This window comes from Euleptes europaea, chromosome 13 (genome assembly GCF_029931775.1).
Source record: "Euleptes europaea isolate rEulEur1 chromosome 13, rEulEur1.hap1, whole genome shotgun sequence".
NCBI lineage: Eukaryota > Metazoa > Chordata > Lepidosauria > Squamata > Sphaerodactylidae > Euleptes > Euleptes europaea.
In genome coordinates, this window is record NC_079324.1 from 41,591,607 (window position 1) to 41,606,154 (window position 14,548).

The 14,548-nt window shown below is 46.3% G+C and overlaps 1 protein-coding gene across 1 annotated transcript in view; it reads right to left on the bottom strand.

Moving 5' to 3' along the window:
• SFI1 (SFI1 centrin binding protein) overlaps window positions 1-14,548 on the bottom strand; it is a 44,836-nt gene that overhangs the window by 3,653 nt on the left and 26,635 nt on the right. Inside the window, 13 exon segments of the mRNA XM_056859032.1 lie at window positions 137-302; window positions 957-1,221; window positions 2,023-2,118; window positions 3,721-3,980; window positions 4,917-5,093; window positions 6,383-6,457; window positions 7,345-7,419; window positions 8,997-9,157; window positions 9,805-9,901; window positions 10,269-10,371; window positions 10,580-10,656; window positions 12,346-12,441; window positions 14,401-14,476. Coding sequence (XP_056715010.1) covers window positions 137-302; window positions 957-1,221; window positions 2,023-2,118; window positions 3,721-3,980; window positions 4,917-5,093; window positions 6,383-6,457; window positions 7,345-7,419; window positions 8,997-9,157; window positions 9,805-9,901; window positions 10,269-10,371; window positions 10,580-10,656; window positions 12,346-12,441; window positions 14,401-14,476 — 1,724 coding nt within the window.

Genomic DNA, 14,548 nt, shown 5'->3' on the forward strand with positions numbered 1-14,548 from the left:
CTTCACATCCTTCCCACCAAGCAACTGCCTCCCCTCCTGAAGCACAGATGATCATACTGTATAGTTCAGAAACCCCAGCGTATTCTGACAGGGGTTTTGCTCCTTCAGGCAGCACACCCACCAGCAGCACTATTACCTGTCCTTCCGCAAAGGTGTGAAGGACTCTTGCTCCTAACAAAGTCTTCTGGCAAGAGCAGGTCCTGTCTTTGGCCTGTTGCCACTTTCTCCTTTCGGGTGGCTGCTACTGGAGGAGGGCTTGTGATATAGAACTTAGAGTGAAAGCTGAAAGATTGTTCCTCGCCCTGGAAAAGAGAGAACACAAAAACATCCAAATACTCAGCCAAAGTTTTGTGTTGTGGTTTCCATATAAACATATTACAAGGCTGGCAAAGCCGTTGAATGGAATTTTATGTATGCTAACATCCAATGAGCTAAACGGTTCCTCATCTTTGAGACAGTCTATATTTTATGTTGGAAATCCACAAGCAGATCACATGATATTTTTTATAAAAAGAAAATTTAATGGGGTGGTGGTGATAGGATGGATCAGGGCCATGGCACTGGGCACAGAGGATTCAACCGTTCACCTCCGTGTCATTCCTCAAAAACTTTCTCTCTGCCTGGACCAACAATTAGCATTGGCAGGGAAACGAAAGCCAGATGTCTTTCTTCTTTCCCTGCCAGCATTAATTAACATGGGAGGATGGTAGAGGATTTCAGTTTGGAAAATGGTATGGGGTGGGGGCAGTTAGCATCTCCTCCCTTTGCCAAGTGTTGAATGGCCCTCCCCCGGTTCCTTTTTAAGGTTTAAAAAAATATATCAGGGGATAATGTAATTTGGCCTGCAGAGGGCCACTGTGACAGCCCTGCTTTTTAGAAGAGGTCAATTCTTGAGTTTAGCAAACTGTAAATGAGGTCAACTGCACTTCACCTCTGTCTTCTGCATGAAAACTCACCGTTCTCTCTCCAGTCCTCAGTCGTGGCACGAAGGAGGAAGGAGGCAACAACTCCAGCTTTGGACAGGCTGTGCTGTGTGGCCGATGGCAGGGTTGAAGAGCAGATTTGAGAAGGGGAGGAGAGGAATGGCTGGAGATGCCTAAGTGGGATGAACCAAAGCCACTGCTTTGCTCCTTTGGGGTTGATGGCAAAGAGGCACCAGCTGGAGAACACGGCTTTTTGCTCAGAGCATTTTGCTGCAAAGGCCCACTTAGAGCTTCTAGTCTACAAAGGAACAAGAAAGATAAGATTGTTTTCTTTTCTGAGAGAGTCCACACACAGATTTCCTTGGCATGAAAGATGAAGATGCAGAAAACCTATATAGCCTTCTGCAGACAAACACTGGTTTACAAGAAAGGATGCAAATGTTAGTGGCCTACGATTTAGTAAGTGATAATCAGCAGGCACTTAATTTATATGCTTCATTTGGGTTATAAATTTTAATATATGCCTATTCAATGAATTGGAAAAATTGAAAAGAGGCAGATCTATAATGGAAGCAAAGAACGATAGATCGTATAAGCAACAGTATGGAAGAAAGAACTGCACCCTAGCCTGAAAAACCTTCTAATCTGAGCAACAGGTACAATCTTCTCATATGAAGCTTTTCTCTACAAGCACAGTAAACTAGCTAGAACCTTGTTTTACCACCTTTATTTAAGCAAAAGACAAGACTTTCAAACTCCTAACACATCCACTATAATCCAAGGAGTCTTGCAATTCATACCGGTTTCTCCTATAACAGAAATGTTGTTCTTCCAGTTTACTGTATTTTTTCATATCTAGAATTCTCACTGCAGGAAAGAGTTCTGCTCAGAACTTTTTTAGGCGCTTCCATCTCTGGCAGGAAAACAGCAGCAGAACTTCATGGGGGGGACCAAAATGCTTGCCTGGCATCTTGGCTAAAAGTGACCAGCTCTCACTAGGCCCCACAGAAAGGCACTACAGTAGCAAAGTGTAAGTAGGAGCCCTGATTCAGTTCTTGCTTAGACTGCAGTGTCAAGCCTGAGAGTGGTGTGTCCCTACCCATTCCAGTCGGGGCCTGGCATTTCCATTCTCTCCAGAGACTGCAGCAAGAAATCAGGCCTACGTGGCTGTAGCCTTCCCTGCCGGGCTGAGTGCCTGTGTATAAGAAAGAAGGTAGGGTTAGAGGAGGTACAGTGGAACTTTTTTAATGCTGTATTTTAATTAGGACCTTTTAACGTTTTGTTTTTATTCTATTTATTTTGTAAACCACCTCTGGCAAGTTCCTGGAGAGGCAGCACACAAATAAATCTCTAAGCCAGAAAAATATCTATTCTGTGCCAAGACTGGCATGTCTGTTCTACATGGAGATGCTGTTCTACAACTCTCCCACCTATGTCACCATCCCCAGGGTTAACTGTACCCCCTCTCCCAGTGTATGCATTGACAAACGTGGTGGAGGCTGGTGGTAGAAATCATGGACAAGAGGGGTTATTAGCCTATACAATTCCTGACTGGCCCTGTGCCCAGAACTGCAATCTGATAGTTGTCAAAACAAACACTTTCACCCTTCTCTGTACATCCTAGGAAGTGCTGTATCAGTTAATAAAAACAAAACCCTTTCAGATTCTCTCCCTTCCATACTATATGCAACCCTAAGACTGTAAAACCTCTTGACAGACTCTTCCAGATTTCTAGTTCTTCCAAAGACCTCCCCCATAGCTTTCCATAAAATATAATTTCATTATATTTTTCCAAAGAAAGGGGGAATGTTTCTCATTTCAAGGTATTCTTGCCTGGGCCGGCCCTCATGTTAGACAGAACGACGTATTAGAAACATAGGACTACTGCTGAAAACAGCATCCCTGTGTAGAGTTCTCTCCCACCTCCACAAGCAGTGCTTTCCCTTTGTCCTGACACCACCACTGTGATCTTGCCCCCACTGGTAGCAGGCAGCCAATTTGTGAAGCAGGTGTGAGAAATTGTCACAGATGGATGTCAAGACACATGGGGAGCGGCTGTGGCTCAGTGGAAGAGAATCTGCTTGGAATGCAGAAGGTCCCAGGTTCAATCCCTGCCATCTCCAGTTAAGGGAACCAGACAAGTAGGTGATGTGAAAGACCTCTGCCTGAGACCCTGGAGAGCTGCTGCCGGTCTGAGTAGACAATACTGACTTTGATGGACCAAGGGTCTGATACAGTATAAGGCAGTTTCATGTGTTCATTCCTGGCTCCCATTATTCCCAATGGGCAATCCTGGCCTTGGGGAGGGGGCCGTGGCTCAGTGGTAGAGCATCTGCTTGGCATGCAGAAGGCCCCAGGTTCAATTCCCGGCATCTCCAGTTAAAGGGACTAGGCAAGCAGGTGATATGAAAGACCCCTGCCTGAGACCCTGGAGAGCTGCTGCAGGTCTGAGTAGACAATACTGACTTTGATGGACCAAGGGGGGTCTGATTCAGTATAAGGCAGCTTCACGTGTTCATGTGACGCTGAAAATTCCATTATCTGTAGCATCTCCATGTCACCCATAACATGCACTTCCATCCTTGAGAGAGGTCTGCTCTTACTCTTAAAATGCACAGCCTGAGAGAGAAGGGCCAAGACTGGGCTGTATGTGGTGCCCAAGCACACAGGTCTTACACAATGAAAGCAGTTGAGGCTACTTGGCTAGGCTGTGTGCTAGAGAGAAGGAATTCTCACTTGCCTCAGTTCAGGGGTTCAAGAATAAGTTAGCAAAGAGAACGGCATAACTTTAACTCACAACTCAGTAAGGATGGAATCTCCAGCAGCCAAGTAGAAGGGCAGATCGTCACTTTGAGCAGGCCTTAGCCCAGAGCACAGACTCGTTGCTTTCGTACTACCTCCATCAGCCCTGGTGGTTGCATCTGGAATTGGCACCTTGAAAGAAACTCGCTTCTTGAGCGGGGGCCCTGGCAGAGAGCCTTCTTGTTTCTGGCAGAGAGCCTTCTGCTTCCAGAGCATGGCACAACGAGAGACCAGATGGTGGCGGTGGCTAGCTGTCTGCAATTGGAAAATAGCAGTGGGCTGTAGGATGCATGGAAGACAATGTTGCAAGGGAAGGGAAGGTGTGCTCACCAGTCTGCTCTAAGAACGAGATGGGCAGGCAGACATAATGGAGATGGACTGAGTCTTTTATGCATTTGGTGATAGGGCAAATTGGCTCTTTGCTGCCTTACAGGTGAGAGCCTGATCTTCCATCACGGAAAAGTGACAGCTTTATTAGTAGCCCTAGGCTTCCCAAGTCATCCACCATCTCCTGCAGCATAGCTGGGGATCCGATTAGCCCTTCCAGCAAATACACCTGTATTATTTTAGCATCCGAGCAAACCACATTCCCAGAGATAAGGCTGTGGGATTCTAAGGCATACTTATGCACAAGAGAACCAAGCCCAGGCCTGTATGAAATCTAGCCTACGCTGCACAAGTCCTCTATCACATGGAATTAATATAACCTACCTACTGGCCCAAGTCTTAATTGACGTATCCTGCTGTGATCCAAGCTAAAGCTCTGCAGCCTTGAAGGATTCACATGAAGCCCAAGTCTGGTGCCGCAGACAGCACATGTTGTTTGAAAATGGGAAATCCAGAATCAAGCGAATTTTTGGCCGTGGAACTTGCCTGGTGCATTGGGGGGTAGCCTACCACTTCGCTCTGCGAAGTTGGAAGCCTTCCTGCAGCCAAGGAAGCCTTCCAACTTAAACAGCTCTTAAATAGCCACAGCAAGAGCTACTTAAGTTAGAGGTGAAAGCCTTCCAATGTTGCTGAGCAGAGTTCTAGGGTATGGGCCATTCTCTCTTAGGCCCATGCAGAGCTTTTTTCGACATGGGAGCCCCTGAAAAAAAAAAAACTCTGTTAGGTGTAAAGACTGCATGAACCCAATTCTGAGTGGTCCGGGAAGGCTCGGGACAGTCCTGAAGCTGATCTCGTTCTTTTTACCTTCAGCTGGTGTTGGGCTTGCAGCTTCCCTCGGAACTGTTTCATGCCAGCTGCATATCTCAGGATGCGCGTCACCCCCTCCTGCAGCACATCGGCCCGGTAAACCTCCACAGCTTTCTCTATTCGGCCCTTTTTCCGTCGCTGTTCCAGGATGAATCCTACCCAAGCATCAAATACCTGCAGTATTCCATATAGCACATGCTCAGACAAAAAATAAAATAAAGGGCAACCTAAGAACATAAGTAGAGCCCTGCTGGATCATTCCAAAGGCCCATCGGGTCCAGCGTTTTGTTGGCCACTGGGTGAACAGGCTGCTGGACTTGATGGGCCTTGGTCTGATCCAGCATGACTTTTCTTATGTTCTTATGCCAGCAGCTGCCATCACAGCACAAGGATCTTCACTTTGTGACTAAAGGTAAGCTGTTGCAGCCGTTTTGTGCCTGGCTCTACCTCCTGTGGCAGCCATTTTGTGACTGCACCCACCCACCATGCTGAGTCAGAATTCCAAAGGAACACACAGGCTCAGAAGGTTTGGGGACCCCTGCTGTAGCCATTGCACTATCTAGATGGCAGGCGCTCCAACTATAATGAGTCCTTTTGCATGAGATTCCCACCCAGGATGCCCTCAGCTTTTCAGCATCCCTCTCAAGAATACCCTCCTCCTCCAAGGAAGAGTGAAACATTGGACTTACAGTGATTCTTTGGATTTTTGCTTTTCAACGCCACACAGAGAGTTGGAAAGAGGCGAAAGGACACTTTGGCCTGGTGATTTCCCCAAGTTTTATACCGTTGGGAAGGTTTCATGCATTGTGGTGTTTCCATTTATCACCATGTGCAACTGGGGAGGGGCTCTGGCTCAGTGGAAGAACCTCTGTTTTACACACAGAAGATCCCAGGTTCAATCCCCGACATCACCGCTTTTGAAGGACCAGGTAGGAGGGGATGTGAAAGACCTCTCTACCGGAAACCCCAGAGAGCTGCTGCCAGTCTGAGTAGACAATACCGTATTTGACGAACTAATGGTCTGATTCAGTATAAAGCCACCTCAAGGGTATTCACCTGGGCTTTCCTGTCTTTTCTGTGATCTTTCCCAAACTTGCTTTGCTCTGACATTTTGAGAAACATCACATTTTCCTCATCCTGCCCTCACAGTAGCCCCAGTCCCTATAGCAGCCACTGCCCCCTCCCTGCATGCCACAAGGGAGCTAGAGGGGTTTTTTTGAAGAAAGAAGAAGCCCCCCCTTTGGTGCAGGGGGGAGAAATGGCCACCATGGGGAAAATGGGGGGAGGGCTGCCATATGGAAGCCCCCTTGCTGCTGTGCTGCAGCAACACCAGGGTTTCCATAGGGTAGCGCTGCCATGTGGGAAAAGCCTTCGTGTTCTCACTACTCAACTGCCACTGAACCTTTTCCTTCCCAACAGTGTAGAGCTCTCATTATTTATCACGCCGGGATACCAGGTCTTACCTTCCCCTGCAGTGAGAGGGACCAGTGCCATAGTGCTCGCACTGTCTCCTGCTGTTCCCACCGCCTGTGTGCCAACTGTTAATGAGAAAAAAGCCCCAAATAAGCCCACGTGATCCTGGTTACCAAGCTGTATAGTTTGCAGGCAACAGTCTCAGCCTGATATGGAAGAAAGGGATAGTAACAGAAGCTAGTCAGACTCCAATACATGCTGCTTTGTATCCTTTTAAAGGCTCTTCCATCATTTTCCCTTTCTAGCTTCAGCTCACAGAACAGCTGCCCATTGCCAAGGCACTGGCAAAAAGTATCCATGTTGTGTGTGTGCCATCAACTCACAGCTGACTTGTCATCAGAAGGTTTTCAAGGCAAGAGATGTTTGGAGGTGATTTTCCATTGCCTGCTTCCACATCACAACCCTGGGATTCCTTGGAGGTTGCCCATCGAAATTTTAACTAGGGCCGACTCTGCTTAGCTTCTGAGATCTGATGAGATCAGGCTAGCCTGGGCTATCCAGGCCAGGGTTTCATCGTAGAGAGGAGTAATTAAAACCAGCTATTCTGCCTCTAGCCCTGACCTGGATGGCCCAGGCTAGTCTGATCTCATCAGATCTCAGATGCTAAGCAGGGTCAGACCTGGCTGGTACTTGGATGGGATACCACCAAAAAATACCAGGGTCACCGTGCAGAGGAAGGCAATGGCAAACCACTTCTGTTAGTCTCTTGCCTTGAAAACCTCATCAGATTGCCATGAGTTGGCTGTGACTTGACAGCACTTTACACACACACACATTCTGCCTCCATGCTCAGCTTCAACCGAACTCCCTTTTCCTCCCTCTATAAGAGCCACTCAGAAAACACGAAAGCCACCAGGCCCCAACCAGCCCAAAAAACTTCTCTTTTGGACTCATTATTCAGACATCATATATTGTGATAGGAGGTCTGAACAAGACTTTGTGCCTATCTTACCTGTATCTTCCACAGTGAGAAGCAGGTAGAAAAAAGCCTTTGGGCCATCAGCTGATCTCCTTGTCTCCTCAGGAGCTTTGGGAGAAAATAAGCACAATGACTGGCAGTTTTATAGTAATTTATTTCTTGCCTGAGGGCAGAGTTGCCAACTCTGCCTTGGGAAATTCCTAAAGATTTGGAGGTAACAGCTTGGGAGGGCAAAGTCTGAGGAGGAGAAGGAGCTTAGCAGGGATGGGATGTCAACTCTAGGACTCCAGTTTACCCTTACATCCCATGGTGTATCATACTTTCTATCCTCTGAAGCTGCCATTTCCTCTAGGAGGTTGGTAACCCTACCTTAGGGACCTCTCGGGGAGTTCTCTCTGTGCTTCAGGATTATAATACCAGAGATTAGGGCAGTTGCATCCACCAGAAGATTCTGAAGCCTCTACAGCAGAATTAGGCAGAGTGTAAATTATTTCCGCACTGCTAATTATACTGCTGCCATTAATGGGGGGAGGGGGTGCCGCACCATTGCCTCCTCCAAGCCTTATCAAATGATTCTGGAAACGGAAACAGGTGATTTGGCACATTAACACTAGGGGGGAAATCTCTTTCACCCATCTAGATTTCTGTCTTGCCTAGACTGGCCTCCAATTTATTAGCCCCTCTTCATCCCATTATTACTGATTCCAGGCAGTGATTCAGGATATCCACCGCCATATCTGGAGTAGTGAGCACTGTTCATAAAGACCAATGATACATCCATCCATGCAAATGTGCGTGGGAGCACGTGTTCTGTCCAGGAGGAAAAAGAAGCCACTGCTGTACCACTCCCCATTCCATCTGTCCTCCCTTTGCCAGTTCTTATCCTCATAAACAATCCACTGACTGTTTCTTCTGGCAGCAGGTTCCCTCAATGCGGCAGCTGCCACAGCAAACAGTAAAGAGCTGCTTTGTAAACATAGCTGTAATGCTATGTGGGAGGGAGCATTGTCTTCTGCTCTGTTTCTATTCCAGAGATAGTAGAGGTTTAGGGGAAGAGGGAAGCTGAGCGGTTACCCCTTTTCCCAATGGGACAAAATGAAACGTAAACAACACAAGCGTAAACCTGATTAAACTGTGTAAGACAGCATTTCCCAGTGTAGCATCTGTGGATGCCATGGTTCCCACCAATGTGTTTCCTGGCACCCAACTGTTTCTTCCTCCCAAAACCTTTCCTTCAAGCAAAGAGCCAGTCCTGGCTTTTGGGCGTGTCACCAGAGCAGGAGGTGTTCCAGAAGAGCCTAACAGGCATTACCTTTGGGTCTGCATGGCGCACCCATTCAGATACAGCTGCCGAATCTCCTAATATTTTGTAGTTGCTCTCCTTGGCAGCCATTTTGTGATTGGTCCTGCCCCCACCCCAGCAACCATTTTGTGGAGCCATCCATGACTGCTTCTCAAAATTCCAATAGTGTCTGCAAGGACTTACTTCTGAGTAAACATGCCCACAAACAGGCTGAGAAATTGCATTAGTCATGGCTGAATTTTTCAAAGTTTACATGGACATTTCTGTTCAGATTCTGCCTGACACAACTGCCCTCTGTAGCAGGAAGCCCTGCTTTGTGTTTTTTTTTAATGTTATGATTTAATGTTTACTATCCTTCAGAGGAATTCTCAGACCATCTCACCATATTTCTTATGCACCGAAGATGATACTGCTTCCACCCGGCCACACACTTGTTAAGCAGCCGCCTCCTGTGGTGCTGCACTGCCATAAGGAGCAGCCCCCTCTGCCTCGAGGATCTGATGTAGGACTCCTTCCAAAGGAGAAATGCAGCCCGTAGCTTCACTGTCCAAAGAGAAAAGACAAAAACTAATGCAGCAGCAAGGGGAGAAACAATAGGGAGGCACATGACCCCAAAATGAAGGAGAGCACACCCCTAACCTAGAAACAATAAAAACATGACCCCTAAAGAAAGAGTGCCAAAGATTGCAAATGTAAAAAAGCACGGAGCAAGTTTTCAAAGAAGCTGCTGCAGTCATCACAGAAGTCCTGAACAGGAAGGTGCAACCCTCTCTCCACCCCACCCACAGTGATATACAATTAATGTAGAGGTTTCCATCCTCCAGGAGATTGCGGGGGGTGAGTGGCAACTCTCTGGCTAGTGCCCTACAACTTTACCAAAGCTGGCTCTGTGCAAGCAGAAACTTCACCACAAAGAGAACACAAAGAAGAGCAGCGGAGTATAAATAAACAGGCAGGTCAAAGACTGAGAGGATGGCTCCTGCCAGTGGAACTGTGAAACCCATATGTCCTGCCTCCATCACCGGATAGAAGGAATCACCTATATCTGAATTCCCTTTGTCATCTAAGAGGGAATATGTGGCTGCCTGCAGAGAAGCATGTAATAGCTGAATGCAGCAGCAAGGTTAGAAATTGGAATCGATGCCAAGATGAGGCAGGCACCATTTACCCAAGGGTACTCTTATGCTCACCAGTATGCAAATGCTTCCTGCCATCCATCACGGCTGCTGCTTTCTGCTGACGGCAGTATGAGCGCAGTGAGGTTGTGTCCCTCCACCAGAGCACCACCTATGCAGAGAAAACAGCCTCCCTCTCATAGTCAGTCCTGCTTTATCTTTTACTGCCCTCTTCCTCAACTGATGGCTCAAAGGTGTCCCCTATCAGACCTGCACCCCTCCAAGTGGCCCGTGAAGGCTCCATTTCTTCCCTTGCTGCCCACACTGCTACTCACAATTACTGCTGGTGCCCTGATGCTGTACTCATGTGAAATTAACAAATGAAGCTGGAGGGGGGGTAGTCATAGAAGGTGCACAGGAAAGTGTGACTGACCCCCCCCCCCACACACACACACACCAGGACGACAGGTTCACCCCCACAATTTAATCAAGTATCTCTGTCTCCCTGGAATAGAGCTTGCCTTCATGCCAGATCTTACCTTGGAGAGAACTCTTCTTTTGTAATGCTGTTCTGCCAGTACAGCTTTTTTGGCTTCACCAGTGAGATATGCAGCTTTCCTCCTCCAGGCATGCAGCACCTGCCTGAGGACAACATTATAAAACTGAAGACCCCAAAACTGAGTGAAATTCTTGCCCAGAACAATTCTTTTCCTTTTAGGGGTTGGGAATGGGAGAAATGCTGTGGTGGGGCAGTGAATGTGTCTATGTCTCAGAGAAAGGCAGAGTCTATGCAGTTCTCCAGCACCATAAACACTGGGTTGTACAGAATCACAGATAAAAAAATATTTACCATAGCAGCTCCTGATTACACTTCTTCTCCTTTTGGTCTACTTCGTACAGAATGTGTTGTACATTAATCTGGTATGTCTGCAAGGGGAAAGCAGTGAAACCCTATTTTCCCCAGATTTAGGTAATTTTATTTAAGCCATTTACCAACATCACAACCATAATTTTGTAGTTTCATTTTAAAAAACAACCTTTAAATAGGCACATTTGACTCAACATTAATCTCATCTTTCCTTCGTTTGAGACTAATGATGACGCTCGCTTCAGTCCAAGACTGGGGGTGGGGGTGGTAGTATTTTTACTTACCTACTCATAGCTATGACTGGTGCTAAAACTTCCCCAAGACACTTGTAATAGTCCCCTGTAACCCCCATCTGGCCCAGCAACCTTACTCTTTTTAGATGTACTATTTATTTTAATTTTATCTACCGCAAAATTCCTACTTAACCATAAATGGACTACTACTGATAAGATCCCAAAACTTGTCCATTTTTGGAGGCTCTGTGGTGCATAATCTTAAAAATAAAATAATAGGAACTGCTCCATCATACAGATAAAGTTTTTTGTTGTTGTTTTTTTAGCAGTGTCTCTTTTTTCTTTCATTTACTAGACGTACAGTCTGTCCTTCTGTCAAGGCACTGCACAAGGTCTCTGGACATTGTCCTCCCCACCCCCCATTTCATCTTCACAACCACACTTTGAGTCAGGCTGATAATGTGAGACTGGCCCAATGTCCTACCTTGAGCTTCTTGGCAAAATGGGAATCTGAATCTAGTTCTCCCTCCCAGTTCACTCTCACCACTCCAGCTTCTTTCAGCTGTGTTAGCAAAAGCTTTTGCTTTTGTTATCAGTTTTCTAACCAACAGCTTGTCTGCCTTTCAGTTTTCCCTGAATCCAACAAATCTAATTTCTCCTTGGTCAACCTTAATTCTGCCAATGTGTTTTCAAAGATGCTTTTTATCATCATGTTCCAAGGTTCTGATCTCTTCTAAAATACAGCTTGTTCAATATTCTTTTTTTTTAATTCAGTTAGCACGTTTTGCTAAAAAACTGACCTCTCATAAATGTCTTGAATATTTTATTCAGTTACAGTTTCCTCTTTCGATTTCAATTAAATATATCCCTCAGTTCTGATTTCACACAGCCATCTATAACTCAACCCTTCCCAGAAAGTATCAACATTAAGCAGATGAAGCTTCAAAGAGGCACAAATGGGAGCTCCAGAGGCAATCAATAGCTACTGCGTTCTAGGAATCAGGGGATCTCCCCCCATACTAAATCACTTGTTCCCTCTTTGCAAGTCTCCTATATCAAGGGGAAACAATGGCTTAACTATGGACCTTCCTACACTGTTATTTGTTTCAAGCAATACACAGTAGCAGGTTATTTTATTTACTGTGCTCCAGTTGTTTTTCCAAATTGCAAGATCCAAGCAAGGCTGACATTTTGGAGGACTCTGATTCATAGGGTCGCCATGAGTCGGAAGGGACTTGACAGCACTTAACACGCACACACACAAACACAGATGTTTTTCCAATCTGACCCTGTTGGAAACAAAAAGGCCCCTCTCTCCTCAAATACACAGCATCCCAATGCAAGGATGATCGAGTCTTCGGCATTTGCCCATACAGAAAAGGAATGCCACCACACTCTAAGGAATATACCACAGGAGTCCATCACAGCTGAGACAAACTAAGGTGGTGCTTCAAGGATACAGCACTTGGTCACAGTAAATCACGTGGTATTTCACAAGCACCAACTTTAATATACCTTCCAGGCTGAAAGGATCCTGTGGAGTAAAACCTGCTGGTAATGCACATCTGCTTTCACAAGCTTTCTCCACTTCTCAGACCGGTGTCTCAAATACTGTAAGGGGAGAAGGCAGAGGAAAGTTACTGGGAAGAGCCACTTCCATCCCTGGGCGAGACAGATAGCTTCCTGTAGCCTCGCTAGTTAGGGGGTGGTCTGAGTTGAAAGATGAAGCTCAAGACTGGTTATTTTCAAGGGGAGCCAGACACACATATGGGTCAATGTCCACTGAAACTAGGGACAAAGGTAACTTCTCAGATCTTTCATCCCTGCCTTACTCTAAAAGATCCTGGACTTCGGAGATGCAATGAACCAGTCTCACAGGCACTGACTCAGTTCAGTAACTAAGTAGCACAGTTTGAAGAAACAACATTGACTGTTGTGCAGTTGTCCTCTTCCTCCAGGATTCTGTGAAATCTCCTCCTCCAAGATTCTGTAAGCTCTTAAGCATGCCCATTGACCTATCACCTTGTATTTTCCCCTTTAACTGACTCTCAGCTACTCTCAACATTTTGCCCCATCTGGAAAATACTCAGTCCCTATTGGCCCAGATTTTGCATTTGTTTTCCTTTCGGTTAATTTACAAACCAGGATCCCTACAATTTAGTTAAGCCTGCTGGCACTTTTGGAATGCTGGGAAAGTGTAGTGGGTGACACTACAAAATAACTAGCGGGGAGGGCAGTAACAAAATATTAGAGGTTCCAATGGAGGAGCTGTTGCCACCGTCTGAGAGGAAGGGAATACTGTGGGGCTCAGCTGCCCCTGAGGAGCCCCAACCAACCTGTGAAGGCTCTGGTAGGATTGCAACTCCACAGGCCCGCTCCATACCTCCATAACTCCTACCACGTTTATTGAAGCCTTCACTGGTTGGATGGGGAAATGGCTGAGTCAAGCTACAAAGGTGCTGAGGAAGGGACAGACTGCTTCATCCACTTAGTATGTCATTGATTCTATTCCATGACTAGAGCCATTTCTTCATGGGTTATCTGTCCTGGGTTCAGTGCTGAGGGAAGCAGAGTTTTTGCCTGCTTTCCCACAACATTGTGGTGCATTCGTGCATCTCCCAGGGTTTCCTGGGTTTTTGGGGAGGGGCAGTAGCTCAGTGGTAGAGCAGCTGCTTGGCATGCAGAAGGTCCCAGGTCCCAGCTTCATGTGTTCTCCAATCTTTCTCAAACCGGCTTTGTTGTAAGATTTTGGGAAATACTGCAGTAAAATCTGGATGTCTGCCATGAAGGTTGAACATTTCAGATGTTCCCACACACATGACAGTCATTTTCCCTGTCTCGGTGGCAGCCATTTCCTACTCTGCCACTGGGTTGGTTTTTTGTTTTTGTGGGTTTTGTTTGGATCAGCAATTAAATATAATTGTATCAATACAACACTGTGTAACCAGTTCTCTGAATTCCCAGCTTGCACTTAAAATAAAGTAAATCTGTAGCTGCTTCCACTGCAAAGATATAGCGAGAAAGGCATATTGCCACAACAAAAGGGGCTTTTATTGCGGCAATATACATTTTTTTATGAAAAAGCCTTGATGGAGTGGGGGAGGGGATGGATATTGCTGCAGGACTGGGGCAAGGAAACTGCTTGGAAGCCTCCTTGCCACTGCACTGTACCAGCAGTTGCACCAACAACTGGGAAATCACACAAGCCTGTCCCTGTATGAAAACAATCTGGATAAGGAAGGGGGATAAAAGAGGTAACAAGAAGAGTTTCTGAAGGCGTTGGAGAATAACGCGCACCTTCAACACATCCTGTTGCTGCAAAAAGTGGGATAAGGGAGCCCCCTCCAACAGAAGGGGAAAGGACTCCATCTAGTTTGCACAGCCCTGTCTGAAACTGAACTGGAGGAGTAACTCTCACAAAGAAAACTCAGTTTTTTCATTGTTGGAGAAGGGTTTATTGGGGCTGGGTTGCTAGGTACACATTACTCTTCACAAGCAACCAGGCTAAGAATATTGGTTACTTAAGAACCACAGGAGAGGGTGGATTTGATGACACATCATTTCTCTCACCTGTTGCCATCTGCTCCATGATCCCTGCAGGAGCTTTACAGAGTGGAACCTGGAAGCTTTTTCCTCTTTCATTCTCCTAAAAGAAACCACAACCAACACTCTTATTCTTCAAGTGGACATGAGCCTTCCCTTTTTTGCTATTCTCTTA